Below are 18,224 nucleotides of genomic sequence, written 5' to 3'. Positions count from 1 at the left end.
GCAAAAGGCCGGCTGACTTGATCGCTTGCTACGAGCGCTCCGATGGTCGGCACGCTGCTAGCGGAGTGCTGCGCTGATTGATTGGCTGTGTACGGCGGCACTCACACACTATCACGTAACGCCATTGGCACGCACTCATACACACGTGAATACACGCCACCACACTCGTTAATAACACGACTCGGACTCACCATCCGGCAAAGTAATCATGAGGCAACACGTCGCAAGCACGCGACGCACGCAATCACGCAGTTCGCACATTAGTTGCGCACTGCGAAAGCGAGCTACTGACATGTAGGAGTCGTGCTCATCCCATCTCCGCCTGCTATCCGGCCACCCCGACCCTTCTTCTCATCGCGACGAAAATGGAAGCAGGCGACGACGAAATCGCTATATCCGCTTGCGCCGCCTGCCCCTGACAAGCACTGAATCGATGCCACGCATGACCAGCGGGGATCCCGCTCCGATCCTCCACCAACGCGCACCTTGGCGCTGCGCCGCTCATTCCCAGAAGCACATCAGCATCGCATCACGGCGGCCGACTCTCTCTCTCTCTGTAATGCTGGTGCAATAGAAAAACAAAGCTACGTGGAACTGTTGGCACCCCCAGCTCTTGATTGGTCGCGGGTTTCCTAGAACATGAAGGCCGAGCCATTTGATTGGCTCAGAGCGTGCTTACGCGCAAGCGACTCACCTGATTCAGGGTTCTACAGAGCCCGTGATTGGTCAGCTCACGAGGCTCCTGATTGGTCGGCTGCTAGCGAGGCTCGCTCGATTGGTTGGCTGCTAGCGTAGGCTCCTGATTGGTCGGCTGCTACGAGGCTCCTGATTCGGTCGGTCTGCTACCAGGCTCCTGAGTTGGAGTCTTTTCTACGAGGATCCTCATTGTCTCGCCTGAGCTTATCGCAGAGCTCGCTGTCGTCCTGATTTGATCGGGTCTAAATGGACTAGATAACCGAGGGCTCCTTCTGTAGTTGGACGAAGATTCAAAATAAGGCCGTTGGCCCGTGAGTGCGTCGCAGGAGTCGTCCGTATCTGCTACGTCGTGGAGGGGCTAGTGAAATGCGTCTGATATAGTGGTGCTGAGGGAGGATGGTCCGGTGACTCCTATGGTTATCAAGGCTTCCTAAAGTGCCGGATCCGGTTTTCTCTACAGGCTGCAATTAGGAGGCCGCTAGCGTCGCATACCGAGCCACTCCGAACGGCAGGCGGCGCTCGTATGCGAGCCAGAGCCACCGATCATGGGGTCCTGTCCGTAGATATAGCGGACGCAAGTGCCAGGTAGCCGCGTTCGGTTAGTGGTCAGGCCTGAGTCCGAATTCAGGTGGCCTCTTTGAGAAAGCTGTGGACGGCGAATCAGGGAGTACTCGGTGAACGAGCCGGGTGTGTGCTCGGAGTTCAATGAGGGCTTGTCGTGCGTAGATGGTGCATGGTCTGAGACGCAAGTCAGTGGTAGGGGGCCTAATAGAAATTCCGACGCAATCAGGAGCGCGCTCGTAGTCAGGCCGCTGGACAAACTCAGCGCCCACGCCTTGCGTGATGTTGAAGTCTAGAACACACAGCAGCGCGAACATTTCACTACAACACTCCCCGATAAGCAGTCCAACAAGAATCTCATACATATCAAGTTGTATGACCTCGTCATACATCCCATAACCGAGGAGATGCGAGTGCAGCGCCGTCATACAGCCCGCCCCAATCAGGAGCCTCGATATGAGTCCAACGCACCAATGCAGGAGCCTGCAGATACTGCTTATTACAGAGGCCTGATCGAAGAATAGCAGGCTGTGGCTCGCCAGCGTTGGAAACTCCCGAAGTCGTAAAGCAACCATAGACCCCGAAATCCGGAAGATACTCATAGTTCCAGTGATAACCCCATATACACGGCGTCTTACAGACTCGATCGCAGAGTACTTCAGGAGGTCCTCTGAAGTTATACGAAAACTCTATCGCCGATCCATCACAGCGCACCTTCTATTAGCTGCACGTGTTCGAGTATACCAATCAGTTAGGTAATCCGTCGTAGAAAGCAACTGAATCTCTATATACTTAAGGCTCGTAATTCTAGTAAAACAGCATTGAGACCGAATTAAGAGCACTGAGGCCGATTGAGCGATTTAGAGAGTCATGCCCGCACCACCAATCCTAGATGCCCATCAGTACTCACTTTATGCGTAGCGCACAGAGCGGAGCGCTGTCGCGTTGAGCTAGTCCGTAACATCTATAGAGCGGTGAATCGAGGTCCTAGGCTATAAACGCGATTTCGCGCTGGTGTAAATCAGGTGCCCAGATCCGAGGATAACTATCGTAGCAGCCACACCACACATAATAGGGCCTCTACGCAATCCCAGAGACATCCAACCAATAGTATCCATCATATCATAAACCGTGCAATCCCGCCAACATGGCGCCAGCTCGACTTAGAGCGAGAGACCTAGATACTAAACCTGCTATAACCTCCCGTTCGGGCTCGATCACAGTCTAATTTTCTACCACAAACAATTATATTGATAGTATCTCATGAAACACACTACATCTCTTATAGCGACACCTTTTAATCACGACCGAGAATGTGATGCTTGAGGCTCAACATCTACTCATACCTCCTAAATCACCACCACCTATCTTCTGTTCTCATCTCATCACGTCTAAATCTTGCGACAAGATTCCCACTTAACGTAGAAACGCGAGTCGCCACAGGACCTGAGAGCGCTGAAAGCCACACGCGCTCGAACGAGTACACACGGACACGCGATCTGCACGCGGATCGCCTGGAGCCGATCGATGCGCGAGCTCGACCTATGTAGTTTACGCACGGCGCGGCGGGGCGTAAGTCACCCACCCGACAACTGCGACCGCAGCCACGACCACAACGCGGAGCCCCGACGCACAGATCCACAGCACACACACCGCGAATTAATTCGCAACACTACAACACAAACATACTGAACACCGACTAATACACAACAGAGAAAAAAGCATCATCAATTATATACAACCCTCGGCTGTCGCAGTGCAATGGACGGTTAGAAGGCGAGTGGGCGTAAGGCGAGAAAGCGGCATCAGCGTGCCACACAAGCTGTGGCGAAAGCGGGCAGATTGCCGTGTGTCACTGTTAGTCGCACACAAACGCATTTCCAAGCCGGCGTTATATGCCGCCCATATCCCTGTGTCTCAAGGAGACAGCGGAAGAGTCATTCTAGACTCGGCAACACGAGAAGCTAAACCACCAGCCAATTAACCAGCTCTCCCGTCGCCGTGGTCCAGTCACTGTGTGTTGCACGCTTATTATGCAGGCATGTCGCGGCGAATATCTATTTAATCGACCGCGCCGATGTTGGTATCTAGCCCAATGCAGGCGCGCACCACACACGAGTGTTCTCTATGCTACACTTAGGCAGCGCGCCTTTTTATGTTTCGTGTAACATCCAGATTACAGAATCCAGGCGACTTGAAGACAGCCGAGCAGAGCATCAGTGCAGCTATCATGAAACGGTGTTCAGAGATGTCAGAGATGTCACATAGTGGCTGGCGAGAAATGTAGAAGAAGAAAGAGCAGCTATTGACTGCTTATAGCCGAGCCGAGGCGCATACGAAGAGGATACTAACCTAGGAAGGAGTACGAATGAAGAGACGCGAGAGAGCATAGAGCGCTTAAAGAGACGCGAGACTCAGACAACAGGACACCTTACCAACATCAGCACGAGATCGAAGGCGGTATGCACTGCCTGGAGCGAGCATGAATGAGGAGGACAAGCCTGATGACGAGCGAACTGTGACACATCGATGGACTGTGGGGAAGATACGGAGCAATAGCGGAGGACGTAATCTACATTGATATGAGTAGAATATAAAAAGAGTAAATCAGATCTTAACACTTTAAGGTGATCAATAGGACCGTCAACAGCCACCTGCAGGCATAAATTTTCGATAGCTTACACACACCACATCACCAAGGCACAAACATTAATACACACCGCGCGCGCACATCGCCCGCCCCTCCCCCCGTAAGAGAGCGAGATGAGAGAGAGAGAGGAAGAGAGAGATGATAGAGCCGAGAGAGAGAGAAGAGAGGAGATACGAGCGAGAGACGAGAGAGAGAAGAGATGAGAGAGAGGGCGTGAGAGAGGAGAGCGAGATAGAGAGAGAGGAGACGAGAGAGAGAGAGAGAGCGTGAAGAGAGATGAGAGAAAAGAGGAGAGCGCAAGCACGCGCATACATATACCAATATAATATGTCCAAATATATTATGTCACAGCACGAGAACCGGGTTTTTCACTGAATACGGCTGACCTTCCTGGTAGCACTCCATTGGACTCTTCCTATTTTACAATACTGTACACACATGATATTCTCGGTGAATACTATAGATTTCACACCACGTGGTATTTCATCACAGCTTAAAAAAACTCAAAATAATCAAGCACTGTGGTGCGAACTAACTTTCATAAAAGTTACTTACCTTCGGTGAGATGTACTCATCGCTGAAAGTCTTCCTTGATTTGAAGTCGCACTCTGGCTGAATTTTGCACACCGTGGCTGTATGTCAATGCGACACTGCATTTCTGGCGTTGTTGTCGCGTCAACCCTAGTGTAACGCCTAACGTTGATGTTTGTCCATCTTGTTGTATGTCCAGGCGTAGCATTCAGCGTCGGCCTCTTATCAAGCGATGAAGATTGTACAAGCCGCCAAACGCTAATATATAATAATCGGCCCTCCAGACAACAGACAGTGCAAAGAAGCTAACACCAGCAATTAGCGCGTCTCGTCGTCACCCTCGACGAGGTTGCAATAACGACAAACGCGCTAAGACGCGCAAAAGGATGTCTATATCGTGACACAACCCACTCCATACACGTCGTTCACACCACACACACACCACACACACACGCACGAGGCACGCGGCACGCACGCACGCAACCACGCACACACACACACACTCCAATACACACATACGCACGCACGCACGCATGCACGCAACACACCGCGCGCGCAGGACGACACACACAACATATACACGCCCACACGCACGCACAGCACGCACAGCACCATTCACACATATATTATAGTATATATAATATATATATTATCATAATTAATGTATATATATATATATATATATTAATATTAATACCTGTTCTTGACGATCCAGTAATCGCTTCCATTCATAGTTCCATAGCCGACTACTAGAACACCATGGTCAAGTTATGTTGTGCTGCATAGTCGTGTGCGCACACACTGACACATGCGATTTCCAAGTAGAAAACAATTCTAGAGAAATTTCGGAGCGATTGGAGCCTGACGGAGTCGCTCAAGAACAAAAAGCAGTGTTGATTCTTGCAACCGGACGCAAGCGGGCAGAATACGCTACGGGCTGCCGTTGCAGCGTTCCTCGCAACGTCTGATTCACAGCACATTTTTACAGCGATTCTAGAATTGCTGTCGAGTTGCATGAAAAAGTCGCAGGTCTGTGCTAGGCTTAACGCAGCGTGTTTCAAACAGAATTATGTAACATATGTACAATATGTACGCTCTATGTTAAACATGTTAAACATGTTAAATATGTACGCTCCAATTTTTAAACTGAGCTTCATGCTAAACACACCCAGTAAAGATGGTAACGGAGAGTGCTATAAACAGAATATGTGCGCTCCGATTTTCAAACTTACCTGTTTACTTGGTGCCGTCCCAGTAGGTGTGTGGAGCTTCTGAACTTTCGCCCGGTTAATTGTCAAGTGACATGCCTCTTCGATTGTATTTATTGATTTTTAAACGTGATCGTTTAGATAATGTGATAGTATTTTGTTAGAACTGTTACACTTACACAGTAGCACGAAGGAAGATGATGACATGTGAAATCGTGAAACTTTGATTTGTTTATGTTTTGGCGTTCATACTTTGGGCGTGTGTTTATTATATCGAAAAGAAGTCATTCATAAACAAACGAGCTCGTGAAGGGCATGTAGGAAAGTGTCACAAGTTGTGACAAAAATTGAAGCGGTCAAATGAATAGAAAAACGAATTTCTTTACGGCTTTAAATATCTGCTATATATATATTAAAACGTTTAATGGTAAATGGTCTAAAAGTAATTGGTCTAAGATCTTAAAACGTATGTCACGTTGCTGTGTTACAAACACCTACCTCTTGTTCAAAGATTCACACTCACCTCACCTTATCTTATCACGAACATACGTTCTTCAAAGCATGTTTATCATTTAATTACACCGAGTTCCTAAAGCACCAGTATCACAAACGTGGTTCGTTAAAATGGACACGTCATTGTGATAACGATTTGAAGTTTGTTTGAATCTCTGATTGTCCGATGTAACATGTAAAAGTAACAATTCATTCCGTCGAATACGACTGTCAAATTTCATCATGCGTCTTTGACTCATAATCTTTGAGCTTATTTGACTCGGGTTATCTTTGAGATTACACTTACAGACAAAAATAAGTTAATATTTAGGTTAATAGTTAATGTGTAAATATTAGTATGCGCACAATCCTTAGCTGTTCTGATTCTCTAAACTCGCACTTGATGTTACAGGAGCTTCAATATTATTATGTAGATATTAGTATAAGGTGTGTATATGTGAATATAATTTGTGCGTGCGTGCGTGCGTGCGTGTGGTGTGCGTGCGTGCGTGCTCATCGGTTTTATCATAAAATCCTGGTGTATTAAGGAGGCACGCCCACGGTGTCTCCGCGTCTTGGTATGTATATACTGGTGCAGCCTATGGGTGCAGCAGTACAACTCCCCGTGATGTGCGATGAATATCTTATATGGTAACAACCCGTATGTATATATTCTGAGAAAGATTTTCCGTCCGTGGAGTAATATATACTGTAATAATGATGAGTCGTATGATAAAGAGAGAACCCGTCCTGCTTGAAGTTTCCATAGAGCTTTCTCTAAGCGCGATCTATGCACGTATGTAAATTGAACTGTTTAGAGGGTGCGTACAAAATAAAAGGTTTCATATACATGCTATAAGATCTGTGTATGAGTTTTCTTTATTAAACGCAAACATAGTAGCTCAAACTAAAACGCTATGGCGTAAAACACACAGGCAATTTCACGAACCTTTTCCGTGCAATCTTACTTGCAATAGTTTCGAACAACAATTCCGAACAATTTTACTTGCAATAATTTCGAACAATTTTTACTTGCAAATTCACGATTCTCTTGCTCACGCGACGAGACATTTGCTGGGGCATAAGTCGGCGGGGAGACAGCATTGACGCCATGTTGGATATCAGCCACGACAGCTACCACTGCCTGGGATGTACTACTTGCTGCCTGCGCCATCGACTCTGACGAACCAGCCGTGAAACTCTGCAAACGTTTAACGCTAATTATTATAAATAATTAATAATTATTAATAACTATATTATTAAACGCATACTTTATTGCTGTTTCTCCTGCTGCTACACTAACCCGGGGGAGGGGGGCGTTGTCAGAAACATCGTAAAGTTAATGCTAATGTTAATGTTAAGATAGCACTTAAGAATATTGAGGTTAAGACTAATGTTAAGACTAATTTTGTTTCTGACAACGGGCCCCCGATTGCCTCTATAGTTTGCCAGCGACACACGCGCGTCCGAGGTATTGTGTGAATAGTGATAAAATCTAACAAACATAACAATAACAATAATATATATAGTGATAAAGTCTAACACAGCATATTATACGTACAGGCACGATGGTTGCGCGAGTATCACCACCTCTTCTGTTTCTTGTCTAATGAAATAAATAAATAATAAAATAAATTAACATAAATGATGAATATAAAAATATATATATTTGTGTGTGTGTTGTGTGTGTGATTTGACGTGACGTGGCGTTGCTGTGCGTGGTCGTGCGTGCGTGCGTATGTGTGTGTATTACACGTGAGTTTGACTCTTTAATTATGTGACGTCATTAAATAAGTCACTCGTATTATCGAGTCATCACTGATATCAAGGTGACACGTGTCACTCCCCTTCTCACATAGTTCATCTTAATTACCGGTAACGGGCGCCTTAGATTTTTTCGTAAAAATACGAGTCCTACATCGGTTATCGTAACCGTTGGTTTTTTCCCGCTTCGATAGCAGCTGATTATCTGTGTGATCAGGGGTTAATAATAACATTTGTCACTATCAACCCCTGCTGTGATGAAACGTATAGCACTGCATGCTTACTGATTGTAAGGAAGACTCACCTGGTGCGACCCCAAGAATCGTAAGCTTGGTTTTCATCTCTTCAGTGTCAGACTCGCTGTCACTGTCATCGTCTGTCTCGCTTGTTGCCATCATTCCATGCTCCGCTCCTTTATCCCTGCCCATGTCCAACCCGACCTGTCGCGAAATACCAAACGCAAACTTATGTTTTAGTACGTTTGAGTTAACACTTCGTGTTCACAATGAGAGAAGAAAAAACTAGTAACCGGTAAGCGGATTTTTAGTCTTTTTAGCTTTTTTAATATTCATTAAAAATTCATATTATTATTTAAAGCTACTTTATATAGTACAGATATGGTTAAGTTTTTAAGTATTTTTTAGTACTAATTAATATTAATAAAACTTTATATTAATATTTCAAAGCTGCTTTACTACAGGTATGGTTAACTAGATTAAGAATGTGCGCGTACAAACCTCTTCGACGTGACCACTCGGATTAGACATTGACTGTATCAAATTATTAAAGAATTGCAATCTCTTAGACCTAGATTCCAGGTCAGCATATTGTGTACATCGCTTGTTGTATCTGGGTAACAAAAACATAGATTTTTTAATTTAATTTTATTGCTAATTACGGTCATATTAATGAGAAGATAACAAAAACATTTTAAAATGTTATAGTTTACTATTATGGTGTAGATTCGATGATAACTTTGCTTTATGGAAATTAAATATCTATATCCATGAAGACTTACATTCTGTGCATGTTTGCCATCAAAAACTTTACATCAGGGCCTGAACTTCTCGGCTCCACTCCATGACTATTATCTGCAGAATCACGAAAAACATACAGATGCGCGTACACTAATTATAACTTAAATTAGCTGAAAATAACCCTAGAACCTAGAGTAAACTCTCCCTTTAAGTGGCAGCTGTATAAGCTATTGCTTGCAGAGTAACAGGGCTTTCTACATTTGCTGGGGAAGAGCTTTATAACAGCTCAGGAGACTTCATTCACTCCTGGAATACACATACGTGCTTATGAAAATACCCGTCACAGTGAATATTCACAATAAAACACCATCATCATTGCAGATAACAAAATATTTCTTAGCGAACAAATTGAGCTTTATATAATGCCTTGTGTCTGTCTAAATTTGCACGGATGCTTCACGTATTAACTGCTGTCTGTATGTGATTTCACTTTTTCAACAATCGTGTGTATTTGTGTGCTCCTGTATTTATACCTCAGTTGCAGTTATACCACATGCGTGCTTATATTTGCTGACTGTGTGTAGAGTGTATAGGCCTCTGTCTATCCTGCTCTCTATAACTATATCTATTAAGGATCTATAGTATAAACATTTTTATAGATTGGTGAAATATCATACCAGATCTCTTCTAAATCTTTTCTGGTTACTAATTCTATATGAGTATATGATTTTCATCACTAAAATTTATATTCACTGTCTACAACTATTGATATATATTGTAAAGGTACTACTCTCTACATCATTTTGATTTCTTTTATGTACTTTTTAAATGTATTTTTTAGAGATCAAAGCATCGGACTTCAAACGCTTGATATGAGACTCCTGCCGTCCAATCCCAACCACTTCTACATTGTTTGTGATAGGGTATGAGAAGCGTGCTCATAGAAAATAGCTTGTTATATGCGATTTGTTCACGTATAAATAGTAAATATAATTAAAAATAGTTGAGGTTAGGTGGTTGTGAAGGTACGTGGCTTCCTTGCAAAAGCATACCTTTAAAAAATAAAAAATAAATAAAAAAATAAATAATTATATTATATATATATATGTATATAAAGTTGTACCTTTATATTCAACTACGTGTATATCCTTGAGTTCATTGTGAAATTGTTGGTTCTGTTCGCAGCTTTCTAAGATGGCAGCACTAACGAATGCTCTGTGCTCCTGCTTTAGGGTTTCGTGATACATGGCCTCAAGTACGGTGGCAAGGCTGTGCCGAGACTCCATGGATCAGTCGACGAGACGAGTACGGGTGCTGAAGCTACGTGCATCGATTTCTCGCCGTTCGACCCCAGCTATTTTCTGGTAGGTGTTTTCAATCTGTGACGCTGCAACTCATTGTATATCATCAGAGGTAGTAAAAGAGGGGCCGAACATTCCCTCCTAACTTAGGTATTAGGAGGAAAGCAAGAATTGCGGACAAAGTGCACTAAACGGCTCGACCTAGGCTCGTGATAGTCGGTGTATAGCATCATCGGTAGAAACAGCCACTCACGTGTCGCCGAGTTTTGGAGCGTCACAGGTCACAACGGTTAATGGGGCAGAGGGCCAGATTTTATATTTCTGAGGACACTGGTCTGACGGAGCGATTGAAAGAAACCATATTTGGTTTCAGCCGGGCTGACCTACCACTTTTTATGGCTTTACTTGAAAGGACCGTCGAAATGGACTCTTCCACTGAATGCGAGAGTAAGGTGTCGGAGTAACTTTGACGCCTCAAGAGGAGGCGTTAACATTTATTTGGTTGACTGTAACAAAGGACTAATGCTTTTGCTATTGATTTAGAGCCAATACCTGTGTGAATGTGAGGAGTAGCAGTTGCGACAGTTTAATGGCAATGTCCAAATTGTAAACCGAAGGCTGAATCAGTGACATGCTCGCTATGTGGTAGGCAACAATCACGGCGGCAGACCCCAGGGCGTGTGGTACGCTTCGTAATCAAGTGTTTGCTGCCAACCTGCAATCGGAATGTATCTGCAAGCATAGAGATTAGGTGGTGCGAAAGTGTAGCTGATTATCATCTGATGTTCTCCAATGCTACGAAAGAACAAGAATAAAGAAGACTTAATGGTATAAGACGGATTCTTGCTATGACCACAAATGGACTATTATCTAGCAGAAACCACCAACACCAGATGAGCCCTGTCGCACTGCGGCACTTGTTTCCATTCAAGTGTGCTCCATTTGTAAAATAGGCGCTTGTTGTTCGAGAACGCAAAGATGAATTTCGTTTGCACTGTAGGACCAGACGTCGATACACTGGCGCCGTGATGGAGGGAGAGGGAGACTATTAACTCTTCACACGTTCTGTAAAACGTCTTCTTTTACAGGCCGAAAAGCTGTCAAGACTAATGAATAAGCACTTATTTGTTTCGACAACAGGCACCTGTATTTTGCAGACTGAACCACACTGTGAACGTGAAAGAATACAAATGAAATTTTAGAAAAAATCGAATCACACCGAGCCTTCGATCTCTCTCCCTCTTATCTCTCTCTCTCTTTCTCTCTCTTGCTCTCTCTCTCCGCTTCTCTGCTTCTCTCATATCTGCTATGCTCTCTCTCGCCCGTCTCTCTCTCGTCTCTCTCCTCTCTCTTTCTCTTAGTCTCTCTGTCTCTCTCTCTCTCTCTCTCTCTCTGTCCTCTCTCGCTCTGTCTCTCCTCTCTTTCGTCTCCTTCTCTCTCTCCTCAGCTCTCCTCTCTCGCTCTCTCGTCATATTGATCCTCGCTTCCGCTTCGCTGCTCGCTGCTCCGCCGGTGCCGCCCGCTCCCTCGCCCCCGGCCCCGCCCAAACCTAGAGCCACGGAAGAACAGACCGCCGCGCCTACAAAAACCCGCACCCAACACGCCCAGTGCAGTGACCAGTCGCCCAAAGTAGCCTGCTCAGCTAAGATAGCCTCTATTATTGGCAGTGCTAACCTTTTATCAGTTGCAAAGTCGTTCGATGATATTGGCAGAGCATCATTTTGCAGCAAATTCCAAATGTAGAGCTTGTGTGCAGCATCCAAGACGAAGAAGACAGCAGGTCGACTTTGTGACCACACCACAGATGTCACCATTTTACCCTGTTAAATGTGCAAAATACGGTTGTGAATTGCAACTATATTATTACGAGAGAAACTGAATGAAGACGGCGGTCAAATTAAGCGGAAAATGAAAACAAACAGTGAGAGAGGGTGAAACGATGCAACAGAAGGATGGGGGGAAAAAATTAGACCGAAGAGGAGAGGAGGAGAGAGAGGAGGGCGAGGGAGCTTGATGGGACGTTCAAAAGAGGAGGAGAGAGAGGAGGAGAGGAGAGAGAGGAGAGAGAGAGAGGGAGAGAGAGAGAGAGAGGAGACCAGAACGGGCGAACGAGAGAGAGGGAAAGAGAGGGAGAGGAGGAGAGAAGACAGAAGGAGAAGAGAGAGGAGAAAAGAGGGAGGAGAGAGAGAGAGAGGAGAGAGAGAGAGGAGGAGAGAGCTCATGGAAAGGGAGAGAGAGAGAGAACGGACGAAAGGAGCAGAGAAGAAGTGAGAGGAGGAGAGAGCCCGGGCAAGAGAGAGAGTATACTTGAACAAGTGCCGCACTGAGGAGAGAAACGACACGCTCATCTAACGTCTACTGCGGTGTACTCTGTGGGTGGAGCTGGAGGATTCTGTAACCTGTGGTTCCCAAATGGTGTTTCACGAGGCACGCCGAAACAGTGGAATTCACAGCGGATGCGTATCGGAAACTTCTCGAAAGAATGTTCCGGTTTTGGGGATCGTTATTGAAAGTGCCACGACGATGGGCGCGTGAATATAGGTCTTCAGCATTAAAGATGGAATCAGCATTCGTAGTAGCAACAACTATTTGCTCAAGACGAGATAGGTAAGCATCATGCCATTTACCCTACGCAGACCTAACAGGGCTGCAAATTTGCCAATAGAGAGCTGCCACCTGCCCAACCACTTACGCAGGCAAAAACGGCGGGGGCCAACACGATGCACTGGCAGCAGCCACTGGCGTGGAGTGGGCAGACGTTACATGTAATACTGACAGATAACGAATTGACATAGAAAATTAGATATTTAATGGAAGCATCTACACCTGTCTTTAACCAGGTTGATGACTTTTGAAATTTCACTGTGACATTGTAGCCTCATTACTCCGGCATGTATAGATTCTACTAGCAAACCCGGCAGTCTAATCTTTCTACAGGACAGTCAACAAATCCAAGCTTAACGTTTGTATGTGGGGTCAACAGATGTATCGACACTTACTTGCTTCGCATGAGTCAGGCAGAAGGGACCATTTCATGGAGTCCGTTTCGATGAAAGCCATAAAAATGCCTAGGCACGCTGTGAACACAAAAGTTTTTCAATCGCTCCGTCAGACCATGTCCTCAGAAAAATGTCTAAAATCTGCCTGTCCCTGCCTTTGACCTGTGACCTCCAATTCTCAGCACCCAGTGATGGCTTTCCTACCATGATGCTTATCACGCTATCACGAGCTAGGTCGGAGCCGTTGGAGAGTTGTGCCGCATTCTGATTTCCTCCCTATACCTTAAGTTAAGCGAGTTGAATATTCCCCCTTCTTTTACACCTTCACTTGACTTTGACTTTGACCCCAGCTTCGACATAGCCCAAGCTCGTCTTGTTTGGACGATCCCCCCCAACGACCAGAATATGCGTGACGTACGTCGCGCGGTTAAGATTTGTGCCAACTGTTGACGGCACGACGCCGGCTGAACGGACGGACGGAGGAACGATCAAGCGATTCTACAAGCCTGGCATCTGAACTATGCTCAGATGAGCTAAAAGCATGAGAGAGGAAAAAGTAGTGTCAGATGAACAGTTGAAGCAAGGACAGACAAGAAAAGGTACAAGAGAAAGTGAAGCAGTAACTGAGGGGAAACCATTGGAAGACAGAAAGGCAAAACATTCAGAGTGGACAGTAGAAAAGTACCTGCGTTGAGTAAGGCCATGTGATCAGAGCCATGTTCCTATGAATGCAAAACAGCTTAATAGTTCCGTCTTCATGGCCGACCTAGAATTGAAAGCAGAAAACATCCAAGCTTTAATCCGATTGCTACCCCTATTCACTCACACCACGTGATTTCATGAAAGAAATCTATACACGGGACGTAATGCCTCTACCCGGCTTACAGCACTTGTATCTTTACACCAATAATACCGTCAGAGTGTCGGTAAAATAGACTATGATGGACACTCTTTGATGATAGGACAGGAGTCAGATAATGGCGAACCAAATGGGGGAATAATAGGGCAACATAGAGGCAATAGGAAATAAGTGACCTTACCCCTTATTATCTCTNAGATAGAGAGAGAGAGAGAGAGAAGAAAAAAAAGACGAGAGAAGAAAAAGAAAGAAAGAAAGAGAGCGAGAGAGAGAGAGAAAGAGAGCTACAAAATAGTACCTGATTGGCATGCCCGTAACCGAACATTCCATAGCAGAAAGCAACCTCTATTTCCAGTTCTGCCGTTGTGTGGTGGCGTTTCTTCATTTTTAATTTATCCACAATGAACATGTTCTTGTGCGTGGAAAGCAAGAGATGAATAAAATTACCTACAGCGTTATGTTGAGCTGTACAATAAATACAGAAAATATTCGAGTGGGATGATTAGAGTAAATGTTAAAACCGACATCTACAATAAAGAATAGAGCATAGAGTTACTATACAGCGCCTATACATGATGAATTTAATGAACATTAATAAATAAATTTGGCAGATGCAATAAGAAGTCTCACTTTGATGAGGTCATAGACGTGCAACTCCGCACTGCCAATAATTTTGTGCGCTTTACTGTGGCCCTCAAATCCTACAATGTCCAGTTTTAAATTGCATTTGGCGTCATCTCTTTTCCTCGGAACCTAGATATCCAAAGTAAATGTACCAAAATATACATTATCAACTAGATATCTAGTATATAATAGTATAATGGGTATTTTCTTAAGATTTTACATGTATTCGTAATTACATTAGTCTCATTTATCTTAGAAAGAAAACCAATGAGGCAACAGCTCTGGGGTTTTCCAAGCCCAAAAAGAGCGTTTTGTGTAATATTTCGATTAGCTACACACGACGCCAATAAACGGATGCTATATAATATTATACATATAATTATTCTATATTATTNTAACGTTATGTTGAGCTGTACAATAAATACAGAAAATATTCGAGTGGGATGATTAGAGTAAATGTTAAAACTGATATATCTACAATAAATAATAGAGCATAGAGTTACTCTACAGCGCCTATACATGATGAATTTAATAAACATTAATAAATAAATTTGGCAGATGCAATAAGAAGTCTCACTTTGATGAGGTCATAGACGTGCAACTCCGCACTGCCAATAATTTTGTGCGCTTTACTGTGGCCCTCAAATCCTATAATGTCCAGTTTTAAATTGCATTTGGCGTCATCTCTTTTCCTCGGAACCTAGATATCCAAAGTAAATGTACCGAAATATACATTATCATCTAGATATCTAGTATATAATAGTATAATATGGGTATTTTCTTAAGATTTTATATGTATTCGTAATTACATTAGTCTCATTTCTCTTAGAAAGAAAACCAATCATAGGCAACACCTCTGGGGTTTTCCAAGCCCAAAAAGAGCGTTTTGTGTAATATTACGATTAGCTACACACGACGCCAATAAACGAAGCAAATTAATACGAATGCTTATATAATGATTATACATATAATTATTCTATATTATTATTATTATTATATTAATATATAATTATTACTATATATATACAATCAGGAATGAATAATAATAGATTAATATTAATTATTATTCTATATATATTATTATTTAATACTTCTTATATTTAAATATTGATGTAGATCTATTAGTTCGACTGCGCTGATATAAGATGCTATTGTATAGCTGGTACGCCGGAAGTGGAGAGATGTTTCACGCTATCTATATCGATTGTCGTGTCACCGTAGCTGGGTACAGGTTTGCTGGACCGCACAAGGTCCCCCAGCCGCAATCTTGAGGCGTACACTATCAGTATACTGCTGATACTGCTAAAGAACTGGGAAAGAAGCAGTCGGGCACGGCACCCGACATTAACCGTTGATTAAATGGTCAAATATATACAGCGCATAATATATATATATATAGTATATATAGTATGATATATAGTGAGTAGTATAGTATAATAGGTATATAGTGATGATGAATGAGAGAGAGAAAAGGGTATTGGCACACGCACGAGCGCACGGGGAGCGCACCGCGACGCACGCACAGCACGCACGTACCCCGCGTCCGGGCCGATCACCAACGGCACGCACCGCACGCACGGCACGCACGGCACGCGCACGCAACGCACGCGACGAGCACCACGAGATAGATAGATAGAGAATGAGAGAGTGAGAGAGAGACATTGTGTGTGTGTGTGGTGGTGTGTGTGTGTGTGTGTGTGTGTGTGTGAGAGAGAGAGAGAGAGAGAGAGAAGAGAGAGAAAGGAGAGAGAAAGAAAGAGAGAGCGGAGAGAGAGAGACGAAAGAGACGAAGAGAGAGAGAGAGCGAGAGAGTAGAGGGAGAGAGAGAGAGGGAGAGGAGAAATGACAGAAAGAGAGAGAGAGGAAGGAGTAGGAGTAGGTAATCCCGCTTCCTGTCACCGGGACGGGCAGGAGGGAGAGGTGACAGCTGGTAGAGCTAGTAGTTGTATAGAGTGAAAGAGCGCGAAAAATGAATACACACATATTTAAATGCAATATCATGATATAGATTATACTACTACTTACTAGCTACTACTGACTACTACATACTCTAACTACTAGCTACTACTACTAACTACTAGCTACTACTAATAAGTAATAAAGTAGATAATAATGAATAATAATTAATAATGAATAATAATAATGTGCGAGATAAGCGAGATCCAATGAACTTATACCCTGATCTAGCTGTAAGTCCATGTGGAGCTATTTGTTTTTAGTATGAACGGCCAAAACTGCTCGTGCCTTGTGGATTTATTTAATGTCTTTTGCGAGTGGATCTCGCCTATTGCTCTTCTTTCCGTGTCGGCTGTGCACCAGTAGGCATAGACCCGTTGCGCAGATCTCGGATATAAGAGCATTTCTTTATTCAGCATATTTTATCTGTCATTCTGACTTGGCGGTAGGTCGCAGATGGCCCGCTTAGAATAAAGTTCGCATGTAGTAACAAAAGTACAATGTCGCGCGTGATTTTCTAGCATGTTCAAGGGATGATAACATATTAAGAAATATATCTTAGTGATATATTTTTTATAATTAAATCAAGCAAATATTGGAAATATTAGTAGCTATAATATTATGTAAACGGCCATATTTTATCACAGTTATCTGATAACAGACTGAATGTTTAGTAGCGATGTCAAAACGACGATTTATCAAGATTATATCAGTTCTTACACGTTCAATTTCAGTACTTCTATCTTCTCAACAAGACCACCGAAGTGAAATATTACCTATGACAGCTAACAATGATGCTATGCTGACAATAGCTTATCATTGTTTTTGTAAAACGTTCGATTTTTAAAGCACATATAAATACTGTGACTAAAAATATGGCGCATGTTTGATGTGTTATCGGTTGTTATACTCATTGTTATATATACATGCCGAAGATTATATATAGCATTATCAAGATATTTAAAGAAGTTCATTGAAGCTGTAAGGTTAAATATGCGGTCTATATATTGTAATTAGCCTTGCGATCATTTATATATTTTATATTTGACTGTAGCTGGCTCTGCAGCAGTGGTGCTTGTGACATAGTGTAATGTAGCAACGACATAGTTCTATTGCGCAACACAGAGATGTAGATTGCGAGAAAAATTTGAGCAGCAGCAAAATAATAAAGGACATCTGGCGACTAATAATAACGTCGAGTCTTTCCAAAATGAGATTATTGACGGCATTATATAGTCCTTAGTGACACTCCTAATAGAGGTGCATGACAACAGTAATTAGCCATTAGCAACTACAGGATGAATACTGACTGCAGATTCTTAATAGAGGATAGGGGTAATAAACAGTTAGATGTGACAAAACTACACTCATAAGCAACCGTAAAAGCGGGTAATAAACCAGGAAATCTGGCGGCCGGCAAGGACCAAGGGTGTAACCCAATCGGTTACAGCCCTATAGATCGAAGGTCCGATAGACCGAAAGTCCGTTAGACCGAAGGTTATGTGTTCAAGGTGTAAAGATGCATTTTCGAATACGCAGTGGCTATATACGCGACCGGAACCGGTCGCCTAGTCTCCAGGCTACGCATCCGGACATCCACTCACAC

At 43.6% G+C, this 18,224-nt stretch overlaps 1 protein-coding gene across 1 annotated transcript in view; it reads left to right on the top strand.

Moving 5' to 3' along the window:
- The window catches only part of LOC106808056 (WD repeat-containing protein 60-like), a gene marked incomplete at its 5' end in the record, with an annotated part of 17,244 nt that extends 6,491 nt beyond the window's left edge, over positions 1-10,753 (top strand). Inside the window, 3 exon segments of the mRNA XM_014810613.1 lie at positions 9,721-9,802; positions 10,112-10,243; positions 10,724-10,753. Coding sequence (XP_014666099.1) covers positions 9,721-9,802; positions 10,112-10,243; positions 10,724-10,753 — 244 coding nt within the window.
- Between the last annotated feature and the right edge of the window lie 7,471 nt (positions 10,754-18,224).

The sequence above is a fragment of the Priapulus caudatus genome, unplaced genomic scaffold (genome assembly GCF_000485595.1).
Source record: "Priapulus caudatus unplaced genomic scaffold, Priapulus_caudatus-5.0.1 Scaffold251, whole genome shotgun sequence".
NCBI classification, from domain to species: domain Eukaryota; kingdom Metazoa; phylum Priapulida; class Priapulimorpha; order Priapulimorphida; family Priapulidae; genus Priapulus; species Priapulus caudatus.
This window is presented reverse-complemented; position numbering and strand designations above follow the sequence as displayed.